This window comes from Harpia harpyja, chromosome 4, assembly GCF_026419915.1.
Source record: "Harpia harpyja isolate bHarHar1 chromosome 4, bHarHar1 primary haplotype, whole genome shotgun sequence".
Taxonomy (NCBI): domain Eukaryota; kingdom Metazoa; phylum Chordata; class Aves; order Accipitriformes; family Accipitridae; genus Harpia; species Harpia harpyja.
Genome location: NC_068943.1, coordinates 61129083 through 61143776, shown reverse-complemented (window position 1 = coordinate 61143776; position 14694 = coordinate 61129083). Strand labels below are relative to the sequence as shown.

The 14694-nt window shown below is 38.2% G+C and overlaps 1 protein-coding gene across 5 annotated transcripts in view; it reads right to left on the bottom strand.

The window, feature by feature from the left end:
- The window catches only part of LAMA2 (laminin subunit alpha 2), a 385301-nt gene that overhangs the window by 167170 nt on the left and 203437 nt on the right, over nt 1-14694 (bottom strand). For all 5 annotated transcript variants that reach the window (XM_052784294.1, XM_052784299.1, XM_052784296.1 and 2 more), the window contains exons 13-15: nt 7074-7175; nt 6282-6493; nt 38-149 (exon numbers count right to left, since the gene is read on the bottom strand). In XM_052784294.1, coding sequence (XP_052640254.1) covers nt 38-149; nt 6282-6493; nt 7074-7175 — 426 coding nt within the window. The remainder of the gene's footprint in view (nt 1-37; nt 150-6281; nt 6494-7073; nt 7176-14694) is intronic.

Genomic DNA, 14694 nt, shown 5'->3' with positions numbered 1-14694 from the left:
TTAGCACAATTGATTTAGACTGCATCGTGATACTTACCTCACACGAGGTACCATCATACCCCGGGGGACAGTCACATAACTCCACTGCAGATGCCACCTTTCTCCCAGTTGAAGTGTGGTCAGCAGCTTCAATGCTAACGCTTCTTAGTCTGGATGTAACAGAAATGAAACAGTTACAATAGCAAATTAGATGGAAGCATATGTGCAGCTGGATGCAACAAATAGTATATAGAGACATTCAGTGGCCTGTTTATGTTTTCCTGTTTAAAAATAAGGAGGTTTTCATAGTCATCTATTTCTTCCTAAACAACACGTCTGTAGGCTTGTTACTATTTTTGTCCATCATGTGAGGGAGACTATGGTCAGACACACATTGATAAAAATAGATTTAAAAAGTCTCACAGCACTGTACCAGTAGACGGAAGGCTATTCCTGGCCTGCAAGCCACATGTGCCAACTTGCATTGAAGCTGTATATATAGTAAATTTGACACTAAGCAGTGCCCTCAAAATTTATAAACCACTACTCCAGCTTTCTAAAATATTACATTACTAAGTTTTGGTAATAGGGTATTTTTATTCTGGAGATTTGACCTCTGAAAAAGATTTCAGCTCTGTCCAGGAGGACCTAAGTATTACGTGTATGAAAGAAGATGGAAATCTTCTACCACATACCTTGGTTTCCCCAATGACAGAGAAGACAGAGTTAGAGAATTTTCTGTTCCATGCACAACTGCCCTTAAAAAATAAATGCTAGACATTGGCTAAACAGCCATTGTTTAGCCAAACACTGAACATGATTTTTATTTAAAAAAACATGGAAGTACGATAAGAGAGACAAAAAAAGTCTTTTGATAATCTCACAGGTAATATGCGAAACAGATGTAGTTTACCTCAACAGTATCCATTTGGGGAAAGAAATTGGGATTTGGGGATTCAATTCTTATGAGATGTCAGAAGAAACATTAAGGCATTATAGAGGCTCAATGACTTCTATTTTCACCCAGCAATCTTAACAGAGTGATTACTAGAGCTACCTGAAAAGCTTCTTCTGAAGTCTTTTTCAGCAGAAAATAACTTTCTATCATGACATGCATTTTGTTAATAATCAGTTTTCTTTGGAAAATGTAAAACAAACTTTTTTTTCCTCCATACTAAGGCATTTATCTTTTGGCTGCCAAAAAATCCTGAAAATTATTTCAATGACCTTGGATAAGAAAACATCCAAGAAAAATAGTTTGTTGTTACTGCAGCAGTTGGAGGAAAGATTAAGACAGGATATTTTCCCACTCAATTTTGTGGCTACTCTCAATAAGACAGACATGAAAGGTAAGGGGAAAAAAGGGAAGATTTCTGAAATTGGGATGGGAGCTTCAGAAAAGCAGAAATTTTACCATCACTAGGGATATGACTGGACTTTGGAGGGATTACCATTGTGGATTATGCAGTTACAAACTTGAACCTAATTTGGTGGTCCTAGAACCTCTGTAAAAGGTTCTTGAAACTATTTTAAGAGAAGGATGCATGTTCCAATCTAGATCTTCAGTAAGATCTCTCTCACTTTTCAATATTTCCCCTTCGCTCCATTGCTGCATGCTTATTTTGCAATCATCCTTTTGAGTTTTCCTTACAATAAGATAACCAATTTCTAGGATATTAGATATCAAATGCTCATGACTTTAACAGTAAAAAATCTAACAATTGAAGAAGAAAAATCTGTAAATGAAGGAACAAATTACTAGTAAAAGGCCAAGTTTTATTTATCCTTTGAACTACAGCTAGTTCCCTCTCAGCACAGATCTTGGAACAAAGAGAAGCACTTACACACACAGAAACAATCCACCCAGTATTATCCCACATTTGTATTCACTGAATTGTTCCAATTTTCATTACGTTCTGCTATTTGCTAAATGGGATTTTAATGTGTTTAACAGTTTTTAGCATTAACAGTTACTCAGTGAAGAAAGCTGCAGTGATTTTTTTTTTCTCCCATTTTGATGTTGCAATTTTGATTCCTCGATGCCATTCTGCATTCATTAAAATACATAATGCTGGCAGTAATGGGGTACTGGATCCTAGAGACGCATGAACAATTTGAAATTCGACATCGAGACCAAATATTTAAGCTGACTGTTACTGTCAGCAGGCAACTGTTGACTTCTAAAAACAAACAAGATTAAAAGGGAAGGGGACGTTTCAGGCAGTATCAGCATAGTTTACTGTCTGCTGTGCCAGGCATCTGAATCACATCAGCTACATAAGGCACATGAAGTACTGACCCAATCGTTGCTCATTTGTCTTGAAACCAATTCTGCATATGGAAGAAAACCCTCAGCCTTTCCTTCCCTCTCTCCTTGCATCTAGCACTGATTCTATATGTGGTTGCAAACAATCCATTATCTTTAGTAACACAATTTCCGATGCCCGTCTGAGTGTCTACAACATTTACCATCAGTGGCCACTCAGAATATTAAAACTGAAGAAACAGTGCTACTAAACTTTCTTTGAAGCACAAGCTAACAATACTAGATTAAACAAAATGATAAGCGAGAGCTCTCTTTTCCTGGCCTGTTGCTTCCAACACAGATGGACTTCACTGCAGCAGTTTGGAAGATCTGACAAGTTAGAGCAGGATCCCAGTTTAAACCCGGAAGCTGTAATCACTTTCAAATTGATTGCTGCATTTCTGTGTTCTCATTTTTTATCCTACTTGATCATCTAAATGAAAGCCCACTCATTTGAGGAAGCTTCCTAATTATGCCATAGTGCAATAACAACATTCTAAGCTTAAAATGACCCCCAAAATGTTCTCAAAAACATGCTCAAGTAAAATTCACCATTACTGCATTAATATTGTTTAGTAACTACTTGTAAGTGTTACTGATTAACTAATGTTTCTAGGAGGTTAAACTAAGCAAGGGTGAAAAATAGAATCTTTAAGTTAAAGCTCTTGCTACCTGGAGACACCTCCATTGAATTTTTAAGCCTCTCTCTACATGACTGCAAGAAAGTAGCTTAATCTTACAATGTCTCCATTCTGGCCTCTTCTCAAGCACAGATTATAATAGCACCCTTGAAGATCCTTACACATGTGGATTCATTAGCCATTTTGAAAACTTTCAGTATTTAAATGAACAGGTTGCTTAATACAGCAATCTCTAATTAGTATGTTGCATAATTCTGCTGATGCTTTGAGGCAGAAATTGTCATTCATGCAGGATCTAACAACCCTGTAATATTTCTGTCTCTCTGCCAGACTCTCTTTACTCTCTCAGAGGAATATCCATCTGTCCACCACACATACCTGTTTAAAAGACAATAAAAAACCTCTTAGTTCAGATCTACTTATCTACTAAGGCTTAGCTCTACACTATTTCTTTGGCAAAAATGTCTTCCTTTGGAGCCCATCAACAGTAGTCCTTAATCAGCCCAAGATTTCACAAAGAATATCCTCTTCATTGGCTCTGGACATTTTCCCTGCAGTTCTAAAAGGGCAGAATATGGAGAAAAGAGTTGTTTTGCATGATCTTAGAGTGCAACTTTGCACCTAGTATGTTTTAGCATGAGTGAAAGTCAAAGAGAATATTAAAAAGTCAGTACTGAGGCATACCCTGAAAATCAGCAATATGCCTACAACAGATCATAAGCTGGGCTGGATGACAGTAGATGCTGTTACTGCTACCTCATGTGTATGTGGAGGTACTAGTGTGATTGGGACAGGGAGCATGCACTGTTCTGAGAAGACCTAACTCCACCCAGTAAATCCCACTCTGATGGGTGAAACTACAATTCCTCCAGTTAAATCAAAGATAAAAAATTAAATTCATTTAATTGTGACTGGAATTTCATACCCTCTCTTCTGTCACGCTAAACTGCAATGAGCACCCTGACAGCACTCAATAAAATAAAATAGTTTACTTGAGAGCAAACTATTTGCAGAGACTTCTGGACATGCTGATGGTAATCACAGTAACACAGTAACCACTGCATTCTCCTCTGGTAAGAGACACCATAGGGACAGCTACAGAGGTACCATTTCTAGCAGAAAAGGTACTCTTCAAAATTACTTCAGTCCCTTCCCCTAACCCCCTTTTAAATCATTGTCTTTAAGGGACTAACCTTCCTAACTGTAATGTCACTACATGTAGAGGATGGTGGCTACTAACCTGCAAAGCATAAATTATATGTTTGCCCCAGAGCTCTTCTTGAAGAATATTTCCAAGACATGTTTTCGGAAAGTTATCTATAACATACCACTAAAATGTTCCAAAGGCTGAATATGAACAAGACTACAACACAGTGAGGCACCACACAGGGCCAAATGGCTAAAGCAGTAATCCGGGATGCAGGTGGTGATGCCTAGTCTTCCAAATGTGCCACTGGGAGGTCTGCCACTTTTAACTTACAAGGCATGAACTATAGACTGTGCCAGTTCTACATGTGTGTGCTGACCTGAGCTCTATGTTGTTGCCCAGAGGGGATCTGATCTGTCCCACCCGCACTGTCCCACAGTAGAGGCAAGATGGAGCCAGTGCACGTCCAGCAATGCACTTTCTTCACAGATTTTAACTGCCTAGCCAAAGTCGGTTTTGTAGGAAAGCTCCCCTTCTCATTCTAGTGCAAATGCCAGTACACAAATATATGTAAACCACTGATGGCTGAAGTTTACATTTCCCATAATACTTAGTAAGATCTTTGGCCCAAACAATCATACATATCTCCTTTAAAACAGCATAGCATAAAAGCCCCTATTGTTCACCCCAAAACTGCTCCTGCACCCCCTTAGTTTGGAAAATTCAGACATTTTATTTTATTTTATTTTATTTGAATGAGAACAGAGTGAAGGAACAGCGCTCACTGAGCTCACACTGGTCTCAGCTGTAAGCTGTGGATTAACGGCTCCTCATGGTCTGCTCATAGTGCATAAGTGATGAGCTCTGGCCTGGTGGTTTGACTCTCCTCTAACACCAAGGTGGGAAGGTGATGGGCCATGAAAGGTTTTCAAACTGGATGCAAGGAGATGCGAGATTGATGGCCAAATGAGCAAATTCGGAAACAGTTTGGCTCAAACTCAAGCTAGTTATGATTCACCAACTGATTTACAGAGAGGTAATACATACTAATTAACCACAGAAAGAGACTGAAGAAACATGAATTCTTTTTGCAGGGAAAAAATGTACACTGCCAAAGCTCAAATCAGAAAGCTGCATGCTATTGACACAACCTGCCTTTCAATTTAGGATGTATTTTAATCACCTAAGCATTCAAATGATGTTTGGATTGCTTAAGAAATTTCACAGTAACAAAAACTGTATCTACGCTCTCAGCAAATAATCACTAATGTGCTATCAGCTCCCTCCATTCCAAATTGGCTTATGCTGCTGAATCAAGTGATGTGTAGGTTAGAGAATGTTTCAGGTTTCATGGCTTGTGAGTAGAAAACTACTATGCAATTAATTCCATTGCAAATTTAAATAATATTATTTATGCCAGCTAACTATTAATGTATAGACAGTGTGCAATCATACAATATCAGGAAAGAGGCTGTCTTCTAGCCCACCTGGAGTATTTGTTCATGCACTTAGGAAAATTTTAAATGCAAGATGAGCTTTACAGGTTCAACCACACTGCAGCCACTGAGACAGAACAACTGTGTCGTCCCATATAACATGTCTTTCATTTTATCAGAAGACTCAGAAGAGTTCACATGAAATCAGTGGTTTTAAGCAGTCCAGGCAGCATGACATAAATCAAGGGAAAGGCTTTGGGATTAGACAGTTCTCTGTGTGGTACTGATTAAAAACATAGAAAACTCCCCTCGAGCCACTTTTCCAGCTTAAAGACTTAGGATATTATTCTCTGGTCCACTGTTAATGTGGCCCTGTATGCTCATTAAATGGTGAAAACAATATATAAGCAATATATCATCTCTTACTTCAACATGTCATTACTGTACTCCATGATTTACCATATACATGCGAATTACAGTGTTCACAAAAATAAACTTATTTATAGAACTGTCATTCATGCCTTAATAGTCCATGTGATTTCATTTTCTTACAAGGCTGCTTCTTTCTGTTGCCTCTCCTCCTCCTGCCTACCCAAAATGAAAAAAATACTAACAACTGTTTGAAAGTATAAAGGAATGCCATGGATTTAATGATAATAAATTAGTGTGTTTTAAATTACATCAGCTTAGCTCTCCACATTAGCTCTCTGAAGAGAGAAAACAAGTATTTTGAGAAGCTGCCTGTAGCAAACGGACACGTTTCCCACATTCACCTGTAGATGGCATTCATCCCATAGCTGTATGTGGCTCTTATAAGGATCCTCTTCACATTGGCAAGGATAGTCATGAACTCCCTCCTGCTGACTGGAACGTCAGTGCCATGCACAGAGAAAGATTCTGGTTTCAGCACAATTTCTTCAGTGTGCTCTTCAGAAGGCTGCAGGTGAATCCCCCCTTTTGGAGTGCTGATTCTCAAGTCACCTCCCTAGATAGAGCCATGAGAGAGAGACATTTAAATATGAAAAATGTCAGGAAAAAAAGCTCTATCTGTAGCCAGTTGGGGTACAGGATTTACTGAATAATATATTTTACAAGAATAATAAATATCAGGAATAACGTTTACCTTTCATAACCCTGAAATGGGCTTGCCTGATAAAGTTGAAAGTCAGTGCAAAAGAAAGTTTAGCTTATTCAGCTAAAACCTAGTGTCATGGTTTTGCATCAGCAAAAGCAAATTTATACTATGCCAAGATGCACAAGAACAGGTCTGCTGAAAGAATGTGAAAGTGTTACCTGAAACAACCAATTATTTCTTCATTCTTCCTGATGAACAGGAAGAATATAGTTTTGTAAGCTACTGCAATATTGCCAGAGGTTCCTTGAGATGATGAAGATTTTAGTTCTCTAACGTCTGTCCATTTTCTGATACTATAAATTAGCTGAAATTACATGCACCCTGCTGTTTTGTGTCCTCAACCACCAGGCTTCACACTGCACATCTGAAGCAGTAGGAAATTTTCTTTCTTTTTTTTTTTTTTTGGTGGCTGAAAATACTATCACTTTACCTCTATGATGACATCAGATTGAACCATCATTTGAACTGTCTCTTCTTCCTCTGTGAAGTCATAGGAGACTGTAAATTTCAGATGTCCTCCAGCAGCTGCTACCTGTGGAGAAAAAGACAGAAAAAATGCAATTAAATGAAAGAAAACAGGCTTTAACCATTTGGGGACAGTTTTCTCCAGAGTCAGTATTTCCCAGAAATAGACTTCTAGTGTTGCAAAACCATATGCAGACACCTGAGGATTACAGTTCTATGCACCGTTCCCTTCTTGCTCAATGATCTAGAAATCATGCCCAGTCATTTTTCTCCTATGCCTGTCGAAGGCTGCAAATTCCTTAAACACAAGGACTAACAAAGTAATCAGAAACAGATTTGAAATCTATGCAAATTTCCACTTGATACTGACATTAGGTTTTCAGTGTATTTCAGTTATGTGGTCCTCATTTAGGCTGGGCCTCTACATCAGCAGCCTTAGCAACCTTTAGAAGATTCAATAACTTCAGTTTTGTTGATGGGGCAAACGACCAAAAAAGAAAAAAGCCCAGTGATGTTTTTCTTAGAATGAACTCTAACCTAAAATAAAGTAAGAATTTTCCCTCATGGAGTCAAACAAATTTACTTTAAAAGAATGCTCCAGCCCTTTCTCTCAGTTTGACTCAGCCTTCAATGTAAGAAGTCAATAACCAGGCTCTCATGTCATGCCAATATATTTTTTCTATGCTCTTTCAGCAACCAAAACCATGGCACTGACACTAGCTTTTCCATGAAAAAATGGAAAAAGTAGATCAGTTTTAGGATGCAAATCAAAAGCTGCAGACTTGAATGACAGAGTTCAGTATAAAAACAGTGCTTTTTGTTAATTGTTTGGAAGCAGCATAGGTAAATCAGAGGTTGCAAGAGCTGCATTTTGGTTTTTAAATGCATCTGCCTCATACTTCAGTGCAACATGAGCCTCCTCTCAGAGACTACTGAAGTCGTAGGGATCCTTTTGCCCTTCCAGTGCATACTGCTGACCACGGAGCAAGCTCATGAGTCTTCTACAAAGAGAATAATCTGGTTATTTTCAAGGACATAATGTGCTGTCTCTGGCCATCATACTAGATGTTTTTTCACACAGTAACAGAAAGGAGTGAAAATCATCAACTTCATTATTTTATGATGCATCTAATTTAAGGGGAGAAAAAAAGTCCCAGTATTTAAGGCATGGAAATCAACCAATTTTGAATTATCCATAAAGGTATAAAAATCCATAAACTGCATCTGAGCCTGTACAGCTAATTGCTAAGTTAAAGACAGAAAATTTACTCCAATTGGTAACCCAAAGCTTGGATCACAGAATCATAGGATCATAGAATATCTCAAGTTGGAAAGGACCCATAAGGATCATTGAGTCCAACCCCCCATTCCTTGCAGGACTACCTAAAACTAAACCATATGACTAAGAGCGTCATCCAGATGCTCCTTGAACTCTGACAGGCTTGGTGCCATGACCAATTCCCTGGGGAGCCTGTTCCAGTGACCGACCACCCTCTCAGTGAAGAACCTTTTCCTAATGTCCAGTCTGAACTTCCCCTGATGCAGCTTCGCTCCATTTCCTCGTGTCCTATGGCTCGTCACCAGACAGAGGGCATCAGCACCTCCCCCTCTGCTGCTTCCCTTGAGGAAGTTGTAGACTGCGATAAGGTCACCCCTCAGCCTTCTCTTCTCCAAGCTAAACAAACCAAGTGACCTCAGATGATCCTTGGAAGTCCTGCCCTCGAGACCTTTCACTATCTTGGTCGGTCTCCTCTGGACACACTCTTAATAGCCTGATGTCCTTATATTGAGGCACCCAAAACTTCATGCAGTACTCGAGGTGGGGCTGCACCAGTGCAGTGTAGAGTGGGACAATCACCTCCCTCGACCGACTAGCTATGCTGTGATAGATGCACCCCAGGACATGGTTGGCCCTTTTGGCTGACAGGGCACACTACTGACTCATATTCAACTTGCCATCAACCCAAACCCCCAGATGTCTTTCTGCAGGGCTGCTCTCCAGCCTCTTGTCCCCCAATTTGCATGTATAAGCAGGATTACCCCATCCCAGGTGCAGAATCCACACATGCTCTTGTTAAATTTCAAAGGGTTGGTGATTGCCCAGCTCTCTAGTCTATCCAGATCTCTCTGTAAGACCTCTCTACCCTCAAGAGAGTCCATAGCTCCTCCTAGTGTAGTATCATTGGCAAATATCAGCGTCCAATGTTTATCTGCATAGTATGCAAACCTGTTAGGACCAATGCAATTACATTCAGCCTTGACTGTGACAACATGAAAACACTTTTTTTCCTTAGACACACCTTGTACAGCATTTTTGTTTTGCCTGTGGTCAAGGCTAAACACTGGTTTATAACTGTAAGAGGAATATAGCAAATTTAGATACCCGAAATGCTGCAAGAAGTACCCAGAATTGCTTTCAGCTTTAGACAAACATTTTAAAAGAGTAACTTTTGCAGAATTTTATCATTTTTGTTTCAAGTTCAAACTACCAGTATTCAAGAAAGTGAAAATAATGGGAAAACAAAGATTGTGTGGTTTCAGGCAACCTATAAAAAATATGTACCAAGACAGGTTTTAGTTTTTCCCAACTACATAACTTTTAACCTTAGTAAATGAAAATCCAACATGGGGAATTGATAGGTCATACAGGAAAAAAAAAAAAAAAGAAGAAAAGGTTCTGATTTAAAATAAATGCAAATAGAAAAGCACTTAACAATGCAAACTTTGACCAAAAAATCTGTTAGAAAGGAGTAGACAAACAGATAATAGTTTAGAGAAAGCAACCAGAATGGATTAGGGACTTCTAAAACATAACCAACAGGAAACACTAGAGGAAAGGGGTGGGTTTGACTAGTCCAAAAAAGAGAAAGCTAAGAAGGAATAGGAAAACAGTTTACCAAAACATAAAAGACTGGAAAAATGAAATGGCCATTTTTATTTTCCTGTGGCAACTGCAGGGAAGCATGGAGAAGATTCAGCTTGAATATACAGAAAGCTTTCTGACTGTAAGGATGGTCAAAACAGTGTCAAGCTACTTGAAAATGCTACTGAATTCCTTCATTAAATGTTTAACAGCAGTTCAAACATGTCAGAAATAGTCTAGGTATGATGCCTAAGAGTTGGAATATGACTAAGAAGTTTTTTGAGGTCTCTGCTAGCCACAGCAGTCTGAGTTTCACAGCTGCAACTGGCAAGATTTGCATATCACAAACAGGATCTCACACTGAATTCAAGGTCCCAAAATGGCACTTATTGGAGAGAGTCCCTGGTAGTTCGGAATATATATTTACCTTGTGTGCTGTATAATACCAATGTAGATTAGAAAAAAACCCCAAACTTATATAAAACAGAAAGTACTACTTCCTTCTGCCATTGTTTATAAAGGTAATTTCCTTCCTTTGTACATTTAAAGTAGAAGTTCACTCACAGGCAAAAGAATTCAGAGGTCAATCCACGTGCTGCATGAACAATTATGTCTCACCTAGTGCAAAAAATACTTTTCACTGAATTTTGAATACAAGGGCAATATAGAAGTTGGGTACCTGTGAGATCCCTTCATTTTGACGTTGTTCTCTGTATCACCCGAAGATTCAGAGTTCTGCCTCAAGGACTGTCATCCAAGGCCATATCAACACCAAAGAGAACAGAGCATAAAAGTTTGCCTTGCTGGTGACAAAGGCATGTATTGTTGGGACAAAAATAGCTGACTAAAAATGTCAAGGAAGTTCCACAGAATTTTCTTTGTCTCTCCCACCTGTTTTTAGATTAATACATCAAATATTTCTTCCCAGCTCAAGAGGCAGAATCTACATGTTCAAGAAAAGTCACAGACTCCCCAAGAAATACAAATATAGGAGAGAGAAATCACAGCTATCTTAATTCTAATCCACCGAGTTTCTGGCAGATGATAGTTAATTTTTTTTGGTTGTTCATGGTTAACTGTACTTCTACTATTATGTTACATGTTGTTAAAGGATATAACCAGAGAGCAGAAAAGACTGGTTATGACATCCTGACAGTTGCATTCTGGGTCAGCCAAAACTATTTGAAGCAGGAGATATGGGTCCTTTCTTGTGAACAAATGCCCAAGCTCAAGAGGAAGAAAGCTGGAGGGTAGGAGGAAGCACTTAGTACTACCTTGTGTAAAGCATGCTTTGATGTTATGCCTGCCACACTAAAATCACTTTTAAATCAAGACAAGTGATAGTAAACCACAAATATTTACAGCATTGAAAACAAACAGCATTGCTACAAATACTTGCAAAGCTATAGATGAGGAAAGCTTGCATCTCTTCATATGGAAATCAAATTCTAGAAGTCTCTCTCTTCCTCCACTTAGTCAGTCTGCTGTCAATGCTTTCCTGAGGCAAGCTGTCAGGATCTCTCCAGCAAATGTCATTGGAGAGTACCTCTTTCTTATACAGCTTTTATAACCCATCTTATTCTTGAATCATTTGGTGATTCACACTTTCCCTCTCCAATGCCTCTTGTAACTCTGCCTGTAAAGTTTTAGCACTTACTGCACTATACTAGAGGCTGTCTCATTTCTTCTGAACAACATCTGCCAAATGTAAGTTCAGAAGATCAGGAGCTACCTCCACTAAACAGGGTGCTGTTTACAATCCCTTATCTCATTAAACAGTAAAATGCTCTTCTCCCAGCTAGGAAGAGACTCAGTTCGTGATTAAAGCATCTTAATATAGTTGCCAATTTGTGAATTACATGACCATGTCCCTCTTGAGTGGAAGCTAGATGGAAGATACCGGGGCATCTGATGTGTCACTATGTGGCTATGTGTAGACAACTGAAAGAAGTCCTTTGTATAGTCAAAGGAATCTAGAAAGTGGCTGGTCTATGGTTTCCCCACCGATGGATGACTTTCAAATCACTTCACTTTGTATTTATATTTAGAAAACAACTTAGAAGATGTAAAATACATTTCACAAATGAATAAAGTGTTACACAGCAAGTGTATTATTGAAATAAAACACATGCACCTTGCTCATACGTTTAGTAGTAAAATCTATATCAGAATGGATTTAGCTCAGAAAGGCTTTGATCTCAGGCCTAACACAAGAGAACATGACACCTTCAAAAGCAAAAAAATATTATTGCATTAAACTAGATTTAGACCAATACTCATACAACACCAGACTTTAGAAATGAGCAAAATAAAAGGCATCAACAAATATCAAGAAGTTGGACAATGTTTTCCCTCTTCACTGTTAGTGGTTCTAGCAGAAATATAGTCACTGACACATTGTATTAGAGAGACAAGCATTATGGAGAGAGTTCATATTTTTATTAGACCACTATAGCTGCAATACAGCTATAGAAAGGTGACATGCTTTTGGAAGCATGAACTCTGTCTGCTATTACATTATTGTATACATAGACATACAATTAGAACTATACCAAGTGAACAAATGCTACCAGAAAAAGAAAAAAAAAAAAAAAAAAAGGCTTACAAACATGAACAGGCAGAACATTTCAGTGGAGAAAGCTAATACACATACCACTGAATACAAAACCAAGGAGGAGTCTCACAGCAAGCTGCTCATAGTAACTCAACGTTCTAAGAGATAATAATGTTCTCTTATTTGAGAAGACATCCCCGAAGCAAACAAAACCCCCATTTGTTTCCTGATACGCCTGTGAACGTTCTTCCGCTTGCTGTCATGATTATGAGAAATGACACAGATGCTCCCTCAGTCTTCCAGTGGCTCTATCATATTCCTGGTGGCAATATCTACCACTAGACACAGTGTTTGAATGTAATGAAATCATATTATATACAGCTTAACATTGCCTGCTAGCATTCTTGAATTTCCATGAAAGAGAGGTGCAATAAAATGTTGAAGTTTATTTGGACTCTTTCACCTTCAGAAACTCTCTAGGTACACATTTATTTTATGACACAGATTTCAGCAAATATAGAGATATCTGCCACCAGAACATCAGCACTAACTATGTGAAGGAAATCCTTTTAAAAAAGTAAGATTTCTCCCCGTTTATTAGTGGTGACCAATTTAGTCTGTAATTGATTGGCACCTATGCAGTTGTGATATGATTTGACAAGGCACTGAACAGACAATGTACCATCTTAACTGATAGCTAAATGTGTATGTGTTCTTCTAGCCAGCCCACCCAATGCAGAAGGGAATGGACAAAGGGCTGCTTTTCCTAACTTAATTTACTTATGTTTAAGGAAATATTCTATTGTTAATCCAGCTCTCATCTGGATTATTATCTTCTTTACGAAAAAGTACTGGCTGTAAATTTATGATAGTTATTTGGATTTTGCTGATCCAGTCTTCAGGCTGGTTGTAGTGTGAGGGAAGGCAGGGACTAGAAAAGAATTTGATAGAAGCATCACCAAGAAAACATCAAACTTTTATTCATTTAGTAATAGCTCTCAGTAAAGATTGCATGTTTTAGTTCTACTCAAGATCCAATTAGAGATTAAAGACTCTCCTCTCCTAGACAGACTTGAATTTAGATAGGGTATAAAAAGTCTTCTGAGGCATTATAGTAATATTTCAGATAAAGCAGGGAGCAGAATAATCATGTTCCATTTGAATGACAGTATAGTTCTGGCTAGCTTTAAAAAAATGCTGGTTTTCTTCACAGGGAAGTTAATTTTTTTTCCTGAAAGAATGGGCTCTTTCCCCCAACTCTCTACCACCTAGAGTTCCACCAACTTTATCCCAGCTAGTTCAGAATCCTACAGTTTCCCTGCTTAATTACAGTCAAAATTCTTCTATATAAATTATACAAATTGATGCTACATTGTACTTAAATTACTCAGAATACCACTTCCAGTGAAGTTAACAGAACAAGAAGGGAATAAGCTTAAAGTAGCTTGACTACTATATTGTTCAGTTCAGTTGCTTTCCATGAGTGTTCTTCTACAGTACTGAACCACTCAAAGGGCAAACAGCATTTCAAACCATTCACTGTCACCTCCAGTTTCTTGAAACAGACCACTCTGATAACCAAGAAAATTTCCAAGTCATTCTTTTCTAGAATTTTATTGAGAATGTTAGGATACAGCCTCCTTAATTTTTAGTATTTCCTCTGCTGATACTATGTAAAAGTGGAGTTGAGTCAAAGATAAAGGAGTTTTATTCAATGTAGGTAGTCCTTTGATCACAGAATGTTCTCCAATGTCTAAGCTATATGCTAAGAAATCAAAGAGCAAGACATAAAGCATACCAGTGAGAAAACATTTATTTGCTCTACCTCAAACAACCTTTATGGAAAACTGAAAAAAAAATCCTTAAAAACTCATTGTGTAAGACCTTCTTCCTTCATATATTGGATAATGGAACAACATACTCACAATAACTCTGAATATTTTAAAGTTTCCCAGCAATGAAAAGAACCATCAAATACGTGGTTTTAATTTTTTTCCCCCAAGTGAAGGTTTTCTGATTAAGAGACAAATAACACCTGTCCACAGAGCAAGCACAACTGATAAGTAGCAACCAAAACTCTGCCAAATTGTACTTCACATGTACCTTGACCATGTCCCTTTCATATATTTTATAACAATATTTGAGCAACGGGATCCCTTCCAGAACACC